Source organism: Rhinolophus hipposideros (assembly GCF_964194185.1).
Source record: "Rhinolophus hipposideros genome assembly, chromosome: 2".
Lineage (NCBI taxonomy): Eukaryota > Metazoa > Chordata > Mammalia > Chiroptera > Rhinolophidae > Rhinolophus > Rhinolophus hipposideros.
Genome location: NC_138048.1, coordinates 108,984,660 through 109,008,701, shown reverse-complemented (window position 1 = coordinate 109,008,701; position 24,042 = coordinate 108,984,660). Strand labels below are relative to the sequence as shown.

General features: G+C 54.6%; 1 protein-coding gene across 10 annotated transcripts in view; it reads right to left on the bottom strand.

The window, feature by feature from the left end:
* The window catches only part of AGPAT3 (1-acylglycerol-3-phosphate O-acyltransferase 3), a gene marked incomplete at its 3' end in the record, with an annotated part of 96,107 nt that overhangs the window by 14,660 nt on the left and 57,405 nt on the right, over positions 1–24,042 (bottom strand). For 7 of the 10 annotated variants that reach the window (XM_081070593.1, XM_081070597.1, XM_081070594.1 and 4 more), the window contains 2 exons: positions 9,465–9,690; positions 1,080–1,249 (listed from right to left, as the gene is read on the bottom strand). In XM_081070593.1, coding sequence (XP_080926719.1) covers positions 1,080–1,249; positions 9,465–9,642 — 348 coding nt within the window. In that variant the 5' untranslated portion in view covers positions 9,643–9,690. Of the gene's footprint in view, positions 1–1,079; positions 1,250–9,464; positions 9,691–20,105; positions 20,257–21,102; positions 21,212–24,042 lie in introns of those variants that run through there. The other 3 variants (XM_081070595.1, XM_081070598.1, XM_081070596.1) reach the window with 3 other exon arrangements.

Sequence of the window (24,042 nt, the reverse complement as noted above, 5' to 3'; positions counted from 1 at the left end):
GCTACCTGACTGGCCGCCAGGCCCCGGCTTTCCTGAGGGCAAGGCCGCCACACGGGCGTTCATTCCTCAGCCCGGCTCAGGGTGATGACATTTCATTGGGGCATCTCGCTCACCCCGGGAGCTTCAGGGACTCGCAGGGTGGTAAGTACAGACTGAGCGGAAAAGCGGGAACAACCCAGCTCAGGAGAGGGCCGCCTGCCATCTGAGGCACCCTTGTCAGCCACGCGCTCAGACGCATAGCTCAGCGGACTGGGGCTAAAACCCCAGGGAGTCACGCCAGCACTTTCCTGGGACACCCACATTGCTCATCCCCAGAGCCCTTCCAGAACCCCTACATCACACGCCGAGTGCCCTCTCGGGACCCCACGTCACTCAGCCCACACCCTCCCGGGACCCCACGTCACTCAGCCCACACCCTCCCGGGACCCCACGTCACTCAGCCCACACCGTCCCGGGACCCCACGTCACTCAGCCCACACCGTCCCGGGACCCCACGTCACTCAGCCCACACCGTCCCGGGACCCCACGTCACTCAGCCCACACCGTCCCGGGACCCCACGTCACTCAGCCCACACCGTCCCGGGACCCCACGTCACTCAGCCCACACCCTCCCGGGACCCCACGTCACTCAGCCCACACCCTCCCGGGACCCCACGTCACTCAGCCCACACCGTCCCGGGACCCCACGTCACTCAGCCCACACCCTCCCGGGACCCCACGTCACTCAGCCCACACCCTCACGGGACCCCACGTCACTCAGCCCACACCGCCCCGGGACCCCACGTCACTCAGCCCACACCGTCCCGGGACCCCACGTCACTCAGCCCACACCGTTTGGGACCCCACGTCACTCAGCCCACACCATCCCGGGACCCCACGTCACTCAGCCCACACCCTCCCGGGACCCCACGTCATTCAGCCCACACCGTCCCGGGACCCCACGTCACTCAGCCCACTCCCTCCCCGGACCCCACGTCACTCAGCCCACACCGCCCCGGGACCCCACGTCACTCAGCCCACACTGCCCCGGGACCCCACGTCACTCAGCCCACTCCCTCCCCGGACCCCATGTCACTCACCCCGAGCACACCAAACCGCTCGCACATGGTCCACCCACAGAGGAAGTCAATCTCATAGTTGTGGTTTAGGATGATGACTACGTGCTCCTTCCCAAAGCGCTCCATCGTGGCCTGGTCGGTGAAGAGGGTGCAGTCGGTGCAGGACCACCACTCCAGCAGCATGACCAGCTCTGCGGGCAAACGGGGTGTGAGGTCAGGGGCTCAGGCCCACGCAGCTCTCCCTCCCAGGGTGCACAGGCCAGGCCCCAGCTCTGACGCAGGTGGGACTCGTCCGGTATTGTCACCCAGACTGGGCTTTGCTGCTAGAAATGGCTTTTGCTGGTTTATAGTTAATAAAGTAAGTTTTCCTAATTTATTTTGTAGGGTGTCAGATGGACACGTCTCGTTAGGGAGACCACGTTATGGACGGGTAGGTACCTGACCACTGCACAGTACACCTGAAGCTGAAGCTGAATAATACTGAATGTCAACTATAATTTAATATACGTATGGTCACAGGATGTGGAGGACAGCATAGGGAATGGAGTCAGTGGGATTGTAACAGCTACGTATATACCATGAGAGGGGTAGTATGTTGGGAGAGGGGGGTTATCACTTGTGAGGGGTGTAAATCTAACTAGTACATTGTTTTGTACACCGGAAACTAGTACAAAAAAACGTCAGGGGAGAAGACACAAATGAAACTTTCAGGAAGATGGGAAAGTGGGAGAGGAAATGGAGGAGAACCAGCATTTTAGACAGATATCTTTACTGTGTGTCCAGTTATGACTGCCACATGTGCTGTGGTTTGATGGAATACCACGCATGTCATTCACGGAGTGGGGGGAGAGGGTGGGTTCGGGCCTACAGCCAGCCCCGGGCTCCACGGTCAGCGGTGTCACGCCCACCATGGCCGGGTGTCCTGAGGAGGGTGACCTCGCAGAGCAGGAAGTAGCGCGCAGGCTCAGGAGTGACACAGAACCTGCTGTTGGTGTGCTGGAGCCCCACCCACCCATTTCCCGAGGGGCAGCCCTTGCGGGTGGGGGCCAGGGAATGCTGATGGGGCAGCATAGCCCAGCACTTTGAGACTGGGCTCTGAGCCTCAGTTTCCCCATTTACAGAAAGGAGCTCACAGCGGTTTCCTCACAGGGCAGCTGGGCAGACGAAATGAGACACAGCCTGTGACCTTAACAGCCAAGAACACCGCCTCTGGGGTCTCAACTTCCTCTTCTACACATGATGGGAACCGGAGAGAAGGTCCGTCTCAGACAACGCCTGGACACTCACATGTACTTTCTGCCTGATGAGCAGTCAGGGGACAAGCCATAAAGGGGTCAGTTGACCATAATACTGTCGAGGGACCAGAGAGGGCCCCAAGGGGACACAGGGCCGGGTTAAGAGAAAGGCCAGTCCTCAGAGGCAAACTCGGCACCTATAATGAACCTGTTAGCCTGGCCGCGTCCATCCAACATTCCAGGGCACTGAGTAAAGGTGCAGGGACTGAAAAACAGACAGATCTGAGCAGTTCTCCAAAGCTAATTCCCAGGAGGCCGACAAGCACATGAAAACAGGATCGATACCATCAGCCGTCAGGGAGACGCAAAGCAAAGCCTTCGCACCCACCAGGATGCCGTCGTCAACAGACGGACAATGGCAAGTGCTGGCAAGACGGGAGCAACTGGACCCCCCCACGCTGCTGGTGGAACGTCAGACGGAGCAGCTGCTTTGGAAAACAGACAGAGCTACCAGATGACCCTGCAATGCCACTACTAGGTGTATGCCCACGAGAGATGAAAACACATCCACCCCAAAACCTGTGCACAAATGTTCACAGCAGTTTTATTCACATGGCCAAAAGTGGAAATCACCCAACTGTCCATCAACTGAGTGGGTAACAGCGTGTATCCATATGGGGTACGATTATTCAGCCATGATAGGAATGGGGTTCTGACACCTGCTACAATGTAGACCAGCCTTGGAACCATCACTGAGTGAAAGAGGTCACTCACAGGGGACCACGCCCGGCAGAATTCCGTTTGCATGAAATGTACAGACATGGCAAATCCATAGAAACAGGAAGTAGACTAAACGCCAGGGGCGGGGAAAGAGAGGAATGCATGACTAGTTAATGGTACACGGTTTCTTTGGGGGCTAAAAAATGTTCTAAAATTAGATGGTGGAGGGCTGGCCCGGTGGCTCAGGTGGTTGGAGCTCCTTGCTCCTAACTCCGAAGGCTGCCGGTTTGATTCCCACGTGGGCCAGTGGGCTCGCAACCACAAGGATGCCAGTTCAATTCCCGCCCCCTGCAACTAAGATTGAACACGGCACCTCGAGCTGAGCTGCCTGAGCTCCCGGATGGCTCAGTTGGTTGGAGCGCGTCCTCTCAACCACAAGGTTGCCGGTTCGACTCCCGCAAGGGATGGTGGGCTGTGCCCCCTGCAACTAACAACAGCAACTGGACCCGGAGCTGAGCTGTGCCCTCCACAACTAAGACTGAAAGGACAACAACTTGAAGCTGAACAGCACCCTCCACAACTAAGATTGAAAGGACAACAGCTTGACTTGGAAAAAGTCCTGGAAGTACACACTGTTCCCCAATAAAGTCCTGTTTCCCTTCCTCAATCAAATCTTTAAAAAAATAAAAATAAAATTAGATGGTAGAGATGGCTGTACAACGCCATGAATATGCAGATGTACCAAATCTGCATTTCAGTGGACCCTGGTAGTTCAAAGGCCCGTTGTTCAGGCTGCACAGTATTTTCACTGCTGCTGGGCATCTGCTGTGTGGAGGGCCACCTCCGGTTACACACGGATTCCCCACTGTGTGGGGCTGGGCACCTCCGTGTCAGGGGACGTATGCACCTGGCCGACCAACACTGCCCGCCCACCGCACAGCAGCCCCGTCCGGCTCTTCCCTGCTGCGACGAGTGTGGCTGCTTCAGGTCCTGACGTGAGCGGGGCTATGGGGAGTTCTCCTGTGGCCAGCTCGCTTCCTTGGCACCACATCCTCCAGAGCGGCCCAGGCTGCCCGCATGGCAGGCTCTCCTGCTTCTTTCAGGCTGGATAACAGTCACCGTATGGACACCACGCCTGCTCATGCACTCGCCCGTCGGTGGACAGACGCCATTCCTGCATCCTGGCTGCCATGGGCGCGCCGGGGCCTCCCGGCAGGGTCAGTTCTGAATGCTTCCTCATTGACCTACCGATTTAGCAATCACAGGGTGGAGACTGCAGCTCGCTGGACGAGAGCCTGGGCTCTGACGCCGGCAGGCTGCCCTGACCCCCAGGACGGCCCTGACCAGCTGTGCAGCCTCCGCCGCCATCAGAGGGGCCGTCACTGCCCCACCCGCAGGGAGGGCTGGGGGTGCCCAGGCCGGACGGATGCTCTCAGGAGCAGCTCTGACGCAGGCGAACGCTCAGTCAGTGTGGGCTTTGGCCGGGCCTGGGTGACAGAGGCGGACACACAGAAACCCGGATGAGGCAGGGACGGCCTGAGCCCACCTGTGGAATTTTCTAAAAGGTACTGTTCACAACCATTTCTTCGCTCAGGCATGATATCCGTGCCTGGCTCACACTGGTGCTATGGCTGTGCGCAAAGGGCCCTGGCGTCCATGGCTGCATCTCAGAGGTCACCTGTAGGTCCTGTTGCTCAGAACAGCCACCTGCTGCGCTAAGCGTGCCCCCCACAAGGCCACGCTGGGCCCTCGATGCAGAGCGCTAACAGGGTACAGGCCACAGCAGGTACCCCAACGGCACTGGGCCAGGTGGACACAGGACTGCCATCAGAACTCGTGCCTTATCCTAGGGTGCTCACGGCGTCGGGAAGCCGAGCTGTGCTGCTACACTTAAGGCGTCTTTGGGTCGCTGCCACCATTGGGCCAGCAGCCAGGACGCAGGGGCTTTCACGGAGGGAAGTGTCGTCTGTGACTGCAGGTGGAAACCCTGCGTCCGAGCACGGGGACACACGGATGGTGTTCCCACAAGCAGCTTCCCATCCTACAGCTTGCTCACCTGGGCCAGTGCTCAAGACCTGCACCATTCTGATCAGGCCTGAGAACCTGGTCCAGGTAGGGGCCTGCAAGGAGGAAGGGACTGCAGACAGACAGACAGACACGGATAAACGCCCCGCAGATGTTCTAAGGAGAACAAGGGCCCTCTCCACCCTGTGGCAGCCGTGGGTGGCCCGTTCTGCTGACTGCGAGACACATGGGTCCCGCTGGATGGTTACTGACAGCTGCCAGGCCTCACGTCCACAGTCACCTTGCCGTCAATATGGGGAATATTCTGAATCAGGAGGTTTGCTGGCTGGTTCCTGGGCCCACATGAATCTCTTTTTGTGATTTCCTCATTCAGATAGATGCTTGCCCTTATACACAACAAGCTGGCCATTTTCTGCACATTTCAACCACTGATTTTTAAAAATCAGAATTGGCCTAATAATAATAATCATTGACCGAGCCTTGCTGTACACATCCACTATGCATTCATTTAATTTTTATAATACAGCAGGGAGCTAGGCGCCTGTATCTGTGTTTTACAGATGAGAAGGGGTAAAGCCTGGGTCTAGGCCAGCAGGGAGCCAGGCCGCCTGGCTCCACACCTGTGCCGTTAGCACGGCCACTCCACGGCCAGACAACAGCCGCACTGGAATGGGCTCAGGGTGGGCGGCGAGAAGGCCAGGTGTTAGAACGAGAACAGGATGTGTGTGCAGAGTTGAAGGGTTACTGATACAATAACGTGCCTCTAGCCCTCACTGTATGCCCGCAGAATTGGGGAGGGGCTCCCACTTAGTTCAAATTTGAGAAGGACTCTCACTCACATAGTTAAGAAATAAACTTAAGTGGAGAATGTCCCCAAATTCAACACATCACTTGGGGGGAATTCCACACGCATGTGGGTTCAGGGGACAGGAGCAGGATGGTGCTTTCCGTGGGTATCTGCGTCCCTTCCAAATATTGGGGGATGCTATGTTAATCTTAACTTCAACTTGGCGTTTTTTCTACTTATTTACTTTTACTTTACTTATTTACTTTCCTTATGCATTTGCTTTTTTCTTTCTTGCATTTAAAAAAAATGAATTGGTTTTTACTTCTTTAACGCATCTTTTCCTAATAGTTTAGGGGTTATGTTTGCTTTCTCCGTTTTCCAACTCAGTCAACGAGGTCTCAGATTGAGAGGTCCACTCTTCTAACAAATCAGAATGTGGATCACCTCATTCTTTCCACATCTGCCGCCCAGGGTCCAGTCCTGTGTGTTTTCAGCCTCACAAACTGGGCAATACTATTATTTTCTATGACGGTTTAAATTTACTTACTTACCAATCTCTCTGGCTGCCATTCTTTGGTGAAACTCAGACCCTACCTGTGTGATAGGACACATTTTACATGCTGGGTGCGCTCACTTTTTTTTTTTTTTACCTCAGGCTGTTTTTATCTCACTCTTGTTTGCGAGGTCACCTTGCCGAATCTGGGATCCTGGGCTGACGGTCACTGACCTCCAGGAGGCTGAAGGGACCCCGTCTCTGGCTCCGATTACCGCTGTCAATCTGCCAACCTTCGCGGGCTCTAGCTCTGCGCTCTGGGTATTTTGAGGATCACCTCGTTGGTTCTGATGGATGTGATTTCACAGAGGCGTCTAAGTGTAGATTTCTGTTTACTCACCGTGCCTCCAGAGCTACAGAATCATGTTTTTTATCAGTTCAGGGGAATCATCAGTCATCATTGCATCCACGGTTGCTTCTCCTTACCATCTCCTTCCAGGACAGGTGTCCAAGACCTAGTCACAGAACTTCTCATTCTCTCCAGACATCTTATTTTCTCCCCCTTCTTCCGCCTCACTCCCCCCACTCCGGTTCAAGCCGTTGTTTCTCAGTCTAGTTGTGTAGGACACAGCTCCCTGGCCCGTGCTGGTATTAGGAGCCTTGTGCTCCCCCCGCTGAGGCGGTCGGTCGCTGCTTGTTGGTCAGCCTCTCACAGTAGCTCACGGCAGCTCACGCCGGCTGCCGGCCACTCACATTGGCTGCTAGCCAATCACGCTGGTCACCAGCCACTCATGCTGGCCACCAGCCGCTCCTGGCAGCACACGGCACCATAGCCGCCCACAGCAGCTCACGGCAGACCACGGCAGCTGCTTATGGCCACCCAGGGGCAGGGAGACCCGTTGTTCACAATCTTAGCTGTGGAGGGCGCAGCTCACTGGCCCATGTGGGAATCAAAACGGTGCCCTTAGCATTAGGAGCACAGCGTTCCAAGCTGGAACATTCCACCTGGCCGGCCCTCTGGGCATCTTTTAACTTCTATGTCGTATTTTCGCCTTGTCACCCCCCCCCCCCACTCTCTGGGTGATTTCTTCAGATTTATGTCCAGTTGACCCATTCTCTCACCGGCTGTCTAATCTGATGTAAAATTCATTCACTAAGTTTTTATTTAAAAAAACAATCCAACAATTACAATTTTTACTTACAGAAGTTCCGTTTGGTTCTTTTTCAAATTTGGTCCCTTTTGGTGGACTTTTGTCTAAATCTATTCTTGCATGTTTGCTGTTCCTGACTGTGAGTTCCTATTTGATCTGTCTAAATCTGTGGGATTCTTTGGACCTATGACATACGCTCCCAGAGTGCATTTCTGTGCTGAGCCCTCGGGCACGCTGACCAGCCCCACTCCGTCCATCTCTCAGGAGTTCTGGTTGATAGTCAGTTCTCTCTCGCACAGCTGGCCAAGCGGGGGGGTTTCTGAAAAGCAATGCCAACATCCCATCTCAGCCCCAGCTTTTTCAACAGGGATGAGGGTGGGCTGAGAGATTTCCTTTACTTATCATGAACCCAGCAGTGCATTTAAAGCGGGCTTTATCCAGGATTTAGCTGTTTTGTAGTATTTTAACTCCAGAATACTGCTGGCAGTGGAGCCTATAATTTAGGTTTTATTAATTAGTATTTGCCCTTTTGGTATGCATTCATCGTACCCAGTTATACTCACATAGAACTCATTTGTATGTTTTATATTAAATGATTTCTAATTCTCAATTCCCGTACACATACACAAGGTAGCCTTTCATTTAGGAGGAAAAAAAACCCCTGGGAACAGAAGCTATTACTACACGTTTAAGGCAAGCTAAAGCAAAGGGCCAGGCTGCTGGTCTCTTTAGAGGCAGCAGGAAATCACACGCATACAAGCTTATCTATTATATGTATGATATACTATGATCTATTATATATATAACATGATACAATGTGATACAATGTAACAGAATATAACACAACATATAATGTAATGTATTGACACCAACGGCCTCCTCTGTACCATTTTCTTACCAGCTCCTGACCTGGGAGGGGTAACGGAGACACCATTTCCCTCATGACATAAAACATATTTATTTTCTTTTCCTTATAAAACAAACATGTTCTTATGCTAAAAAGCAGCACAACAGTATGAAGTAAAAAGTGAAAGTCCCTCCATCCTCCACCTCCTGGACAGTTTTCTTGTTCATCTTATCGGTATTTTCTGTGCATGTACAGCTACACACACATGCAGACATCACACGCACGTGGTCTCTACAAATAGGCAAGTGGCACCACACGAGGTGCTTTGTTGTACACCTTCCTTTCTCACTTAAGTGTGTTCTGAAGCTGGGTGTCAGTAGAGACGGACCGCCTTGTTTCCTTACTGGAGTGTGGGGTCGCCTCGGGCGGGCACAGTGTGATCAGCGTGTGTTCACGGGTGTGTCCACTGCTGCAGGCTGGTGCTAACGTGAAAACAGTGTGCAGAGGACATCTGCATGATGTGCCTTTGCAGACGTCTCTCTGGGTTACATTCCCATTTTGTGAAACTATCAGGTCAACAGACACAACGGCGGGAGCTGCCACTGGCTCCTGGCACTGCCCTCAGACACGCGCGTGCCCAGTGGGAGAGCTCACCGGGGCGTTGTGTCAGTTCTCAGCGCGTCCACCTGACAGGCAGAGACGAGTTCACATGCACAGGTAAGGTACAGACACACACATGTCCAGTTTAGAGGAAGAGTCCTTTTCTTTCAGAGATAGACACCGAAATATTCACGAGTGAAATGACAGGCCACCTGAGGGGTGCTTCACCGTCCTCAATGTGGGTGGCTGGGGGACAGTGAATCAGGACTGGCCACGTACCGGCAGCTACTTAGGGCTAGTAATGGAGGCCTGAGTTCATGACTGTTTGCTTCCAAATGTCCCAAGCACCGCGTTAAACCATGTGACATTGCCACCTCTATGGGTCAATGGTCAAGTGTGGGGATGTCACGTGGTTCGACCTAGTGATGCACTTTGGGGTGAGCACCTTCCCGTGCGTCTCCTGCGTGGAGTAGACGGCTGGTCCCCTGAGCGCCCCCATCACCATCAGCGCCCCCTCCCCTGCCCTGCGCGGCCCGGGCGGTACTCACGGCTCCAGAGCGAGTAGGCGAGGCGACAGTTCAGCCGGCGGTAGAGCTGCTTGTTCACAGGCCACAGGACGAGAGTGCACAGCTGGACAAAGTTGATGATCAGCCCACTCACCACAAAGACGAACCCGATGAGCACGTGCACGACGAACTGCGTCTTCAGCCAGGCGAGCAGGCCCATGGTCGTACTCAGTAGCGACGGCAAGGTCCTTCACTGAGAACAGCCGTCCTGGAAGGGCCACGACAGCGGTTAGAGGAGTGCCAAGGGCCAAGGGCCCCGTGCTGCAGGCGGAGCGAGGAGAAACCCACGGCCTCGCACCAGAGCCCCAGATCTGCAGTGCCCAGGGCAGGGGCTTTCCTCCTGCAGGTAACACAGGGCAGACAGGTGACCCGACACACACGCCCTTCTTAGCTGTGTCACGCACACTCACCCACACACCTGCGTACACGTACACACCACACCACACACACACCACACACACACCATATGGTATATAAGAGAAGAAAAGACTAGAAGAAATACACCCAAATATTAAGACTGATTATCTCTAAGTGAAGGCATTATGGGTACTTTTTAGAGGATCTCATTTAAAAGATCAAAGCTGCACATGAAATCTTTTAAGCTAAAAGGTTTTGTTTGGTTTCTAATACAAAAACGGTGACTCATCCATGAATGTAATGGGTTTTTCTCCCTTTCCTTCAACATGAATTTCTTAGTTTCAAAGGGGAGGCTAGAGCTCACATTTCATGGTTGTACCTGCTCAGGGAGCTGCCCAATAATTCCCCTTGTGAGGTGAGAAACACCGGAAGCCGGGATTCTAACCCTGGCCAGTTCAGAGCTGGCGTGTGACATTGCAGTGCCGCCCCATGGTGAGCCCTGGAAACCTGGTTCTTTGGGGTGGGGTGGAGCTGGCCCTGGGACAGCTGCACAGGCTCCTCAGCTCCCTCAGGGCACCAGGGACCGGCCACCCACTGCTCAATATTCCTGTGTCTGAAATGGTGTGGCGTGACTCCCCAGGCTGAGTCATAAAAGGGTCCCTCGCCTGGCTGGCCCTGGGGGAAGCCACTCGAGCAGGAGGTCCCTGATGGGGAATGAGCCAAGGCCTCGCGCCAGACGAGGGAGCCTCGGTGGAAGCTGACCCTCCAGGCCCAGTCAAGCCTTCAGAGGCCTGCAGGCCATGAGCGACGTGGACCCACCTGGCCAGCTGTGTCTGAAGTGGTGACCCCCAGAAGCTGAGGATAATGGAGGTGTAGGGTTGCCACCATGTGTTCGGGTCATTTGGTACACAGCATGAGGAAATGAATTCATTACTCTTGCGAGTTAGTGTCACTCACACTCTCTGAACACAAAGGGAAGAAAACCCAACAGGGACAGAAAAGCCACCTGCCAGGTGTGGGACCGTTCTGGGGCCACTGCAAACCCCCCATGAACTAATTCCTGTCTCCCACATACCCCGCGCGTGGGCACCACTATTGCCGCAGTTCACAGGTGAGCAAATGGAAGCAGAGAGAGGTCAAGTGACATGTTCAGGGTCCCACAATAAGTAGCAGTAGGAACGGTGGTGAGAGCCGAGTCCACGCGCTCTCCATGGCGCCCTCCGTGAGCAGGGCCCCTCCACAAGGCAGAGTCTCAAACACGCCGGCCAGGCCAGCCCCGAGGCCGGCTTCTTTGGGGCACTGCTGATAATGGCTTTGACCAGTCCTGAAACTGCCGCTCGTCATCTGGCACCCAGCCTGGCACCCTGTAGGCTCTCTGACCCCAAAGCCCCAGGAGACCGAGCTCTACCCCCACCCCTACCATCCCAGGTCAGGCACATGGCTTCACCATGTGGGCCAGAATAACCAGGGTCCCCAAAAGCCAGCTCCAACACTGGCACATCATCTGCCCCAGGTTCTATGCCAGACCTGCCGACTCCATTGCTAGGGCACGAAGTATAAGAATCTGATTTCAAATCAGGTTCATCGAGTATCATTCACACACAATTCAGAGGCACTGACTGGGTACGCAGATGATGACACCTAGAGCTTCATCAGCCTAGTCCCATGGCATCTGCCTGGTGGCCTGGTCCAACTGCACAGCGACCGTCTATGGCGTGGACCTCGCCTTTGCACCCCCCTTCCAGTGGCACCAGGGGTCTGTGGGCTGCGGCATCTCGCGGAGGCCATCATGCCTGTGCGCTCGAACGCAGGCTTTCACTCAGGAACCCATTTCACTGCTGTCCAGTGCTGTGAAGCGGTCAGTCCCTGGTCGGTCCCCTGAATCTGGAAAGTACATCCACGAAAGCCCCAGAGAGCCGTGCCATTCGCTCGGCCCACGTTTCTCACACCCGGCCATGCATGCCAGGCACTGCTCTCTGGAACGTGCTCCCGATGTCTCCGGTCCAGTGGCTTCCGTGGCCCAAGCCCCTGGGGACGCGTGGGAGCCCTGACAAGGGCTGATGGACGTGGCGCAGGGCTGGCCGGGCGTGGAGCTCCGTAACGACTGCCCCCCTTCTGGATGAGCCACGTTCACCACCTGCCCATCTGTCCAGAAGCTTCTTCCCTGCGTGGTTTCAGCCGCCCTTAGTTGTGTGTTTCTGTTGAATCAAATGCTCCCATGTTACCACTCGGCACCATAGTGGCTGAAATACATCTCAAGTGTCAACAGGCAAATTGCGGGGGAAGATGAACCACCTGAAACAGTCCTGCCCGCTGTCTGCCAGGCTCCCCGGCGGGCACCCAGGAGGGACTGTGCCCTCTTCCCACACGGCTCCCTGCTGCTGCCTCCTGCCTCGGCTGTCTATGACCCAAATGTGGGGTCGCTGGCTTCATCGCTCACTGTGGGCCCCCGTCCTAAGGAATGTCAGCCAGCTGCTGTTCAGGGGCCCTCCCTGAACCCCACAAAAGCATCCAGAGACAGCCATGTGCTTGGACGTCGCCGCCTCTTGGCCCAGCATGTGGCCCCGCCGGCCAGACTGTCGTGACCACACACCACACGCGCTAACTTCACGGACCTTTGACAACAGCAGGGCCCCCTGCCTCCCCTTCTGGGAAGGAGGTGGCAGGAAGACGCCCTGCTCCCCACACAGCCACGCCCCCGCCAGCCTCTCCCCAAAGCCCGATGCTGGCAGAGCAGGAAGGCGTCGGGAAGGGGCCTCGACTCAGTAGTTCCCTAGAGCGCTGGCTTCTGTACCCCTTAAAATAATTTTTAACTTAACGACACAAACACGATGCTTCAAACTGGCAGCAGCACAGATGGCCGTTCCCGACGGCAGTGTGAGCTTTCAGAAAACACGCAGTCCAGTCCCGTGTAAAAGTGTGTCTCTAACACGTAGGTTCTGAGGTGTGAGGAAGCAAACGTCCGAGGCTCCTTCCCCCATCCCCTCACCCCCCCACGGGTGACCACTGCTCTTCCTTAACGTTTGCTTATATCCCAAGCAAGATATTGTCAAGCTCTATTTTTTCGAACTTAAGTCTTCTGTGATTTGCTCTTTTTGCTCAATCTTGTTTCTAAAACTCCTCAAGTGGCATGTAGCTGCAGCTCGTGTCTATTGCTAGACAGGAGCCCAGTGTGGGAATGACCCACCGTGGGGACCGGCGTCTCCCAGGGACAAGTAGCCTCTGCTGTGATGAAAGCGCTGCTGGGACCGTCCCCGGGCTGGGGTCCTTGGGCCACACACTGTGCCCATCTGAACTTTTCTAGATGATGCTAAACTTTCCAAGGGGAGGCCAGCAACATCCATTCCCACCATGAGAATGTAATCAGACTTCATTTTAGTCCAATCTAGTGTAAAATGGTATTGATAGTAACGCTAACTTATATAACATTTCCTGACGATTAAGACGTCATGTTCCAATATCTCTAAACCACACTGTTACAGACAGGGAAACTGAGGACCCCAGGGGCATCAGCTCAGGATGGGCAATACCACAGCGAGCCTTTGGCCACCCACTGCTCCTGATGTGTGAAGACAAGGGTTCCCTTGAGAAAAGGCCTAGAAGCTAGCTGTCTGCCTGCTCCCATCACCTGGTTACACAGGACAACCTAGGTAGGTAAGGCCCCTGTGCCCAGAAGATGTGACCCATAGAGAAGAGCCACGTTAGGGCTGGAAGGAGGGACAGCGGCCCAGCCCAGGCACATGGCGCCTTCTCCTTAGTGCTGCGGTGGGGATAAAACCCAGGCCGGCGTCTGAGTCCCCTCAGTAGGTAACAGGTTTAGCTTGTTCCAGGAGCCAGGTAGCTACACAGCCTGGTCCCAAGGGCGAGGCAGCTGCCTCCTGGGTTTGGGGCCCCTGTACCAGCTGCCAGGACCCCAACCTTCTCAGGGCAGGAGATGAGTTGTATGCTCACTCTTCCTAAAGGGAGATGGACACAGGGTAGTGTCACTACCTCAGGGACAAAAGGGACAGAACAGGCTGCTGGCAAATTAGAGAGGGGAAGTGAGCCAGGTGGCTCAGTGAGACTGTGCTAAAAATAGTTCCAGGGCAGGTAAACCTCACAGAGCCGCAACTAACCTCACAGGGGACTCGAGTGGTGCCCACTGCCAGAGACAGGGCTTGGGGAAGGCAGCCAGATTCCAGGGCGTGCGAGGGACTGGGGACCCAAAGGAGCGGAACTCTCGGTGGTTCTGGCACTCGGTCCCCCCAGGTGCTTCTGCTGCTAATTCTGCACTCGAGGCTCCTGCCTCCAGCTGGCCCTGCTCAGGCCGGGAGGCGAGGGGAGGAGCAGGAGCCAGGACCATGGACGAGCGAGCGCCCGTCTCACCACCATCGCGGGAGGGTCCGGCCTGCCAGCTGGGCTCTGCTCCAGGTACCTTCAGACCTGACTCTGGCACTTCACTATGGGTCAGTTGTGACCCCCAAAATATATGTTGGGGTCCTAACCCCAGCATCTCAGAACGTGGCTGTATGTGAAAATACGGTCTTTACAAAGGTAATCAAGTTAAATGAGGTCATCAGGGTGGGCCCTGATCCCACAGATGGGGTCCTTATGAGAAGAGGAGATTGGGACACACAGAGAGGGACGAGCACGTGAGGACACAGGGAGCAGACGGCGTCTGCACGCCCAGGACACAGGCCACAGGAGGTACCAGCCCTGGGACACCTGGATCTCGGCCTCCGGCCTCCAAGGAATAAATGTCTGTTGTTTAAGTGCCCTGGCCTGTGGGACTCTGTCACAGTAGCCCTAGCAAATGAGTCCACTTTTATAAACATGCAGCCTTGTTCCCAGACCCCTTACTCGTAGAAGTGCACAGCGTGTGTGAACTTGGCCCCGATGCCCGGGTGGTCCAGAGCCTGCCAGTGAACCCCCGCCTGGCCTCACCGTGCTCAAGGGCGGAACCCACCCCGTGCCTCAGAGGCCATCACCAGACGCCCACGGGGCCCTCTCTCACCAGCACTGGTCTCTCTTCCTCAAGAACTAGCCTGTCAGATGGTCTGATCTTCAGAAAACCTCCCCAGACACCCCCTCATCTTTGTGGAACCCCCATCTTTTCAACAAAGCCTTTCCACTGAGACGGAAATTGAAGTCACAAGTCCACCATCCTCTACACTACCCAGAGTGCTGGCCAGGTGTCTCCATTTGTCCACTCACCTATACCTGCCCTTCTACTCACGCACTCATCCATCCATCCATCCATCCATCCACCCATCCACCCATCCACCCATCCACCCATCCATCCATCCATCCATCCATCCATCATCCATCCATCCATCCATCCATCCACCCATCCATTATGCCCCCATCCATCCATCCATCCACCCACCCACCCACCCTCCCACCCGTCCATCATCCATGTGATGTGAGTGCCTACACTTGCGGAGGGCAGAGCAGACCTGCTCTGCTATGAGGTGGCAGGGTGGAAGGGCTGTGCTGGCTGGCTGCACAGGGGAGACTGGGGCGAGCCCTAGATTTTCAGTTTGTGTATAGATAGTCTTCATTTCCAAGTCAGGATACACTATAGGAGAAAGTCTACAGACAGGACTGACGATTGGAAACAAAGCACAGTGGACACATAATATTACCTCAAATATTCTGAAAGTATCTAAAGTAATTTAGGTGTCAATGTTTACTGTTTAGAACACAGGCGAAAACTAGGAATAAACCCCCAATGCTTTCAGAGCAGCCAGAGCAGGCGTCTCAAAGCACTGGACTCAAGGAAGGGCCGCCAGCGCCGTAATCAGCTCCTCCCTGCTCTTGCTGTAAACACCGCTCTGACCAGGGAGACTGGGTGGGGTCCTGGGCCACAGCCAAACCGAGGCAGCAGCTGAGCGAGGCGGGGGAAGCAGCGCTGGGGGCAGACATCCTGCTGACAGCAGCACAGAGGGCAGCGAGGCAGGCCACCTCAGACAGCACCACCTGGGAGGGTGTCCAGTGCTGGCAGCAGGTTTGCAGGCCCTGCCCTGGACGACATCACGCATGAGCACACAATACAGAACTGTTGTCACCACAGCACTGAGGCAAAGGGCTATAGCCTGCTCTCCATGCTATTTAAGAAGGCTCGAAAGCAGGGAAGGGGTTTTATGAGTCCAACTAAAATTTTAGATTAGATGAGCACAAGCCTATTTTTGAGGTTTAAAGGGGCTAGCTTCTGTTCTCAGGTAAACTCACAGGAAACACTTCATCTTTTAATAAGGCTGAAAACGGGGCATGTCTCTTTGTTACTAATCATCTGTTGCCAGTCCAACCTCCTCAGCATTCGGAATCACTGAAAAGTCGAAAACTTGAAAAGGACAAGTGAAAGCATCACTATGTGCAGCTTTGGGTCCCACAGACCCAAGAGAATCCGCCGCAGCCAAAATGCTGCTGTAAATAACAAGCAATTACAGGAATGTTGAAAGGAATCAAATTAACACAATATACAGAAATCAGCATTCGAATAATGTTCAATAACTGGCCCTAACTGAAGTAATGAGAAGGGACGAAGACTATATTTTACATCTTCCTGACTCGCCAGTTCCAGGCCACTGACCCCAGGTGGCCACTGGGACCCTGGAGCAGCCTAGGAAGCCATGCCCTGAAGACGGGCGAGCCCCCAGCAGCCTGGGAGCTCTGTCACATGGTCACCTGGGGCCAGGCTGCTGGCAGCTCTGGTCCTCGTGGTCATTTAGGCCCCAGGCTGCCAGACACCCCTGGCTTCAGTACAGGGCTTCTGAGGTTGCCCTGCTGTCCCCCTCTAGCAGGTAGAAGGGAGAATTGGAAGTCGAGGACGAGGGATTTCCTCTAAAGCCAGAGGGAGGCAAGCCAGAGTTCAAGTGCTTAGTGGCCAGGAAGATGAGGACACATGGCCCCTCACATGTCCAGGCAGCCAGGGGAGGGTGGTCCAGTGGGCACGCCATGTGAACACACAAAAACAGAATGCATAACGGAGGACAGTGTGTACATTGCAATAAAAAAGACAAAATAGCTAATCACAAACTTCAGAAGAAACAAACAAAGCCCATGCAAAGAAACGTTAGAACATCGTGAGAAATACAAAAGCAGAACTCAACAAATGGGAAAACGCTGCGCCTTTAGCGGCCACCACTGCCCTCCCCGTACCTCGCACGTCCTTTGCAAAGCAGTGCTGCCATCCTTCCCATTCAGACATGGAGCAGGCTCTGGCCCTGGCCCTTGGGCTGGCTTCAGGGCTCGTCCCGCTAAGGGATACGGTGGGAGTGCCATCCTACGACTCCCAAGCCTGGCCCTTCAGAGGACTTGCAGCTTCCCGACACCCCTGCTCAGGGCCCCCAAGTGAGGAAGCTGGGGCAGCGTGCCCCGGGCAGGCTGCCTGAGTGACCGCCGCTGCGCCCAGCCCACCCGACTGCTGACCCACAGGACTGCGAGCCAACAAAATGGCGGCCACGTTCATGGCTACATTTTGAGGTGGTTTGGCAGTAATACATAAAGGATTCACAAGTCACTCATTCTAAGTTAATTTATAAAGGTAATTGAACCCCAATGGAAATACCTCACCCCCAGAACTAGACATGCAGAGTCTACAGTTCATATGGAAAAGCAAACAGGAAAGAAAGGCCAGGGAAACCATGAGAAAGAACCAAGGAACAGCCCTACAAGAGATCACAACACACTACGAAGCCTCGATAATTACTTCTGCAGCAGGCGGTCACTGAGGAGAGCACTGCCGTTGTAGGGGTGCACGCCCTTGGCTCCCAGGAGAGGAGCCCCAGCCCCTGATCTCAGCCATAAAGGGAACCCCACCCCTCTTCAAGAGACTGACCCAGGGAGGGGTTGTGGCCCTGTTCTGGGCAGTGGGACATCAGGGAGGAGTCTGCAGGGGCTGCCAGAAGGCATCTGCTCTCCTAAGCAGCTGCCCCCTTCAAGAGGCAGCAGGACGAGAGCCGAGGTGTTTAAACCACCGTTTCTGTTCCTTGCAGCCCAAACCCCTCGAGACGCATCATCCTCGCTGCTGTCACTGCTGCTCCCACAGGTCTGGCATGTGACAGCTTGCGAAATGGACGGCTCACACCCACTACACATCCATTTGTGGCAAATGGCAGCATGGCTCCTGAACCTCGTACCACTCACAAGTCACCACGAGCCGCCTCAGTGCAAGTTTCCTGGAAGAACAATGTTCCAGAAGCGCCCATGCAGCCCTTTGCCCAACAAGGGTCATCCGAGAATCTTGGAGTCCTGGGAAACATGCGATGGGCCAGTCTGCTGGGCAGGAGCTGGACGATGCCCGCAGGAGGAAGTGACTTTGGCCTTAGTAAGAGGGAGAATGCCGACACTTCCAGATCTCACTGGAGACATGTGGGGCATCCCTGCAGCTGGCAGAGGGCAGACGAACAATCTGGGCTTCCCGGGAGCCAGTTGCAGCCAGCGTCCATCCTGCACAGGCCACTGGAGGGGCCACATGCATCAAAGTGTCCCTGAGGCCCCAGGCCACCTCCAAAGTGAGGCGCTCCCCAGGAGCCACGGGCCAACATCAAGGTGGTAAAATGCTGTAATTTCCCCAGGAGTCTGTTCCTGGCTCTGTGTCCACTGTGAAAACTGCAGAACCCTGGCAGGAGGGGGCGCTGCACAAAGTGCTGAGGCCTGTTCCAAGCTCTGGACAGTGGAGGTATGGGTAGGACTGTAGGGACACAGAAGGCCACCAGGCGAGAAGGCGGCTGGCCTAGCACCTCCAGGGCCCCACTCACACCCCACCTACCCCAGTTCTCTGAGCCCCAGAATCTTTTGTCTTTTTGAGACTTTTCTGATGGTTTTTCAGGCTTGCGGCTTGCGTAGTGGCGATGTTTCCTGTGGGAGGGGACGATGGGAGGTGGGAGGGATGTGAAAAGCTCCTGGGGCCTGATGACTGCACAATAGGTCTATGACAATAGGTCTGTGACAAGTCTCAGGACACAGCCTGTAGGACACAGAGGGTGCTGCTCAAGGCAGCTGGTGGCGCCAGAGCACAAGCGTGTTCTCCAACGGGAGCTAAATATGTCGACCGTGTGTCAGAATACACACGTATGCACACATGCACGTGCATGCACACACACATATACACATGTGCATGTACACACACGTATGCACATATGTGCGTGCATGCACACACACATATACACATGTGCATGCACACATGCGCATGCTCACACGCACATGCATGCACACACATACATACACATGTATGCACACACATGCACCAAAAAGTCACAGTTGAGTTGACTCAGACATAATTTTGTGACAATGAACTGCCGATTATAATAATGACATTTTACTCAGAGAAACAGAGCGGTGTCTGCTCTATAATTATCCAATAAATTAGTTGCTGATGTACTTTTCTACATGTACAATATATCTCACAACTTAAAAAGTTGTATCAGAGCCCTGATTTCTTTCCCCTTGGGAATGCAGACAGCCTGTCACTTCCACCCGTGTGACAAGAATAAAGCTGGACAAACTGCAAGTTCATGACTTTTCTTGGCCCCATCAGGGATCTGAGGTCAAAGGCCACCAGGAAGTCTGGAGTGAGATGTGCGCCTGCAGCACTGAGCCCTCGGTTTCCTGGGGCAGACGGATGCTGCTAAGGGGATTTCAGCTGAAACAGCTGAGGCCAGGTGAGACGGCATGGCTGGGACAGTGTGAGGTCCCAGAGCGCTGTGGGGGGAGGTCTCACCCTCCTGCAGCCCTTTTCCCCAAGACGCCTCCCACCTGGCATTACAGGGTTGCCTGGGAAGTCCTACGAAAGCTTCTCCCACACAAACTCTAGAACGCGGAGGAACTTGACAGTGTTTTTATAATGAACACGGACCTTAAAGGGGAACAAAGCCACTTACAAGTTTTCATCTTTGCCATTAAAGAGGCAACATGACTCATGCACTTAAAAAACAGATTTTAAAAATGGTTGGGATTCAAAATGGAATAAACTAACTGGGTTTTGAATCCCCACCCTTGGCCTCTGCTCACAGCTACAGAAGAGACCCCACATGTCACTGCAGCCCCCCAACCCAGGTGCGACTTGGAAAAGGTCCATCTTATCCCAAGTCACGGAAGGAGGGTCACCTGTCAGCTGGCAGTCTGTCTCCTACTTGAGCTTCCTATCTGAATATAAACTCGGAGCATTTCAGATACACAAATGCTTTGAAGTAAAGGACAGTTTTCAAAAACATGAATCAGACTCAGGAAATAGAATGTTAAGCAAGACTGAAATAAAGGTCATCAGTGACACAGTGTACCCACCTTCTTTGGGGTGGCAGCAGTTCACAAGTACGGGAGTGCCACCTGGCCAGCAATCGAATGGTGGTGCGGGCCCCGGCCTGGAAACCAGACACTGCCCTCTTCCTCACTTCCTACCCATCGCTACCCTCCTCAGACTGGAAACGGGAAAGGTCTGCATGGTGAGGGGGGCACGAACAGTTCAAGGCCACAGCATACCCCCACACCCAACCCCAACTCAAGGACTGGCCCAGCCTTGCCCCACACTGCTCTGTCCCCACTTTGTCACTGGGGTTGCCATTTCAAGGACACACAACACAGCCTATAATGTCTACTTTGAATTGCAGCCACAAGATGAAACAGAAGCAACAAGGAACCCTCCCTGTCCCCCCTCTGGCACCGGTGCGGGGGAGCAGGTGCCAAGGTCAGAAGTGACTCCCCGCTCCCCTCCTTGCTGCCCCCCATGATGAGAGCTCCTGTCCCTCCCAAGTCTGTCTCTCCAGTAAAACTGGGAAACTCTAATGGAGTCTGGGAAGACGCTGTGGGCAGCCCACCTCTGCCTGTCCCCACTGGCTCTCTCACACCCTGCTGTGAAGGTAAGCCATGATTATAAATAGACAGGAGTTCACCCCTTAGGCTTTCTCTCTTCCTGCTTTCCCTAAGTCCCCAAGCGCTTACAACAAACCCCTTTCATTCTCCAGTGGATCCCTAACAAGGCCGCTGGCAGCGGGCATCTGAGGACATGTCCCCAGTGTCTCCCCGTGGGGACCTGGAGATGTTGGAAGAGAAAGAATCAGAGAGGTGTCCTGGGCCCTGGAAGGAACGCGTTCCCTGCGACCCTGTCAGGGAACCCACTTAGGGAGGACGGCTACCCTCCCACAGGCAGCTGTGCCTGCACCTTCCTTCCTTAAAAGTCAGAGAAAACCCACAGCAACCAGCGTGCTGCCGTTCTTCCCCTCCCCCACCCCAGTGACCCTGCAGAGCAGGCAATGGGGACAGCGGCAGGGATCCGGCCCCTTACCTGCCTTTTCTCCCTCCTTCCCTCTCCTCTGCTCGGGTCCCAGGCAACCAGGGCCGGTGCTGGGAGTGCTGCCAAGGGACTCGGCCAGCAGGACACAAGGACAGGGCAGGGACGGGCCATGCCCACTCGGCCGGCTCCTCCCAAGCACAGACATACCCATTGGCTGGCGATCCATGAGGGCGAGGGGCTGAGCGCGACTCTGGGGCGTCTGGTCACAGGAGCGGACTGGGCACGGGCGTCTGCCAAGTGGGTGAAATGTTAGGGAATGGGCGCCGTGGGGCTGCAGCTTATTTTCACAGTTGGCACTGAGGTCGATGCTGGTTACAGAAGAATGGGGTGAGAGTGGAAGGCTGACAAATCTTGGGAAGACAGGAAATGTTAAGGTTCAAACTCAGCTCGACGCCCCTTCGCTAAGTGGCCCCCCAGCCCCTCCCCGGGTGGCCCTGGGCACAGCCTGTTTCCGCTGCCCATTCACAAGGGACGCCAAACTCGACTAGAAGTGGTGACACAACACGCTCACACACAGGAACTTTGCTCTGGTTGTCCTCTCAATCTTGATCTTAAACGACGATCACTGGGACACTAAAGTGCGAATGTGCTGTCACGGCTGGTCCCGACACCAGCACCCTCTCCCCAGCACGACCCACCGGCACGGCCCTCATTTTACATGCCAGACGGCTCCTCTGCAAGCCACAGCTGCCTGTGCCGGGCACGGGCTCCCCGGTGCAGGCCCTTTCTTCCCCTTCAGGCTGGCACAGGGACGGAGGCCGCCCCACAGGACGCGGAACTCCAGGAGCTACTCCGAGGCTGACCAGTGTGGGCCTGGCCCCAGGGCTGGGGGGGAAGGCCCCGAACCGCTGCTGAGCATGCAGCCTCCTGGCCTGGATTTTGCTCCTCATTCTGAGCCATGAAGAGCACTTCAGTGGGATGAAGAAGAGATGCTGTTAATTATACTTCCTCTCTTCCCACTGGAGAGCAAGGATAGGGCATCCTTGGTCTGGACCCCAGTACTCAGAAAGTGTCGCACTGGAACTGAGAGACACCCGGGGGCGGGGGATCTCCAGCAACTAGAGCCGCGACCCGGCCCTTCAGAGGCCACGTTCATAGCTTCCCTGACCTGTCGCACGGGACGGCGCCCAGGACCGTGAGAAATGTGTGGCGAATGAGTGGTGATTGGGTTCATTCACCAACGTCTACTAAATACCAACAAACACACCGGCGAGGCCCCCACAGCCTCCACAGTGACCGTGCACGGCACTGCTGTGTTGGCTGAGGGCACACGGCACCTGGCACCCCCTCACCACAGTGCTCCTGTCTATTTCTGTGAAGGAACTGCCCGAGGTCACCCCAGAGACGTGGACGTCCCTTTGTGACAGCCATGGTGCTGCCGAGCACAGAATCTGCTCACCGAGGGCCCAGCAGCCAGCTGGAGGCTCAACGTCCCCCAAAACACATGCTCCTCCAGGTCACACTGAATTAGCCGGGCCGGCATGGCCCATGGGTTCCAGAAGCTTCCAGGGCATACTGTGAGCACAGCTGAATGGTACCCAGTGTATGCCTACGTAACTCTGAAGACGACTCAAGTCTTCAAACCCTACAAATAACTTACTGCCTTAAGAGCTAGAGCTACAAAAAGGGTGAATTCACTTTTGCCATCAGCTGAGAAAAATAACGTGAAATGACAGCCCTGAGGAGATGCGTCTCGTCTGCACGGCCATCGGGCACAACGTGCTCCAACCTCTAACGCCCTCATCCTTCAGTCCCGAGGTACAACGCTAACGGATCGTGCGGAAACCAGGAGAGGGTGCAGGAGGAATGTCTAAGGACCGTCACTGTGTTAGTTACGGATGACCCCCCAAAATCGGAGACACAAGGGGCCAGCCCGGGAAACCTAGCAGAGCCACCTGCTGGCACGTCAGCCCCCGGCATCGAGTGTGTGGGGAGCTCAGTGACATGTGCACGGCACACTCCACACTGCAGGCTGACGAGGGGACACGCGTCGCTACAACACCCCCCCCCCCGAGAGGACCTGAGCCAACGTGTGATGGTGCCAACCTCTGGTAACAAAGTAACATGGATTTGGGGGTACCTTTTTCTGTTTTTCATTTACATTTTTTGGCTTGAAATAATGATCACTTATGTAATTATAAAAATGTTTTAACAACTGAAAGGCATCCTTGAAGTTAAAAACAGCTTCAGGGAGTCATTTACAACAGGTAACAATGAGGATATTCTCACACCAACACTTTTTCAGTTGACCGTTCGCCTGGCCCAAATCAGCAGGACTGCCCACGGGCCCCCGAGAGGAGAAGACGCCTGTCCTGTGCCAGCGAGTCGGGCGGGGTTTGTCCTGCGGGATGGCAGCTGATACCAGCTGCTGGTTGCCCTCCAAGTTTATCTCCTGATAGAACCGCACTTTCTACTAGACAGGCATTCTGCCACCAAGCAACATGACAGGTTCGTAGAAGTGACCCCTCCCTTGGAAAAGCTTTCAAAGCCTATCTGGAGGAGAGGGGAGGAAGGACACAAAAGAGGGCATGTGTAAGGCACCTGGAACTCGACCAAGGTGGGCATGTTGGCTCTGCCACTAAGAGGCAGATTATCTGTTGCACTATTTTTAGGGATTTCTTAGATTAAATGAAACTAAAAAGTCATGACTTGCTGGCTCCAGGAGAGTATTCAATTAAATGGTCAACAAAAGACACTTCCAGATTCCATCAAGGTTTGGGACACCTGCCCAAGAGTTCTACCATCCCAATCAATCTTTCAAAAATACAAGACAGCTTTTAACTTAAAAATGCCAATGATTTAGGAATAATTTTGCAACACTGAAACATTTTAATTGCTTTTAATTTTAAATTCCGTCTAATTGGCACAGAAACTCCAAGCTCTCCATCTCACGTTTGGCACTGCTGTTGGAAAATCATACCAGGGTGGAAC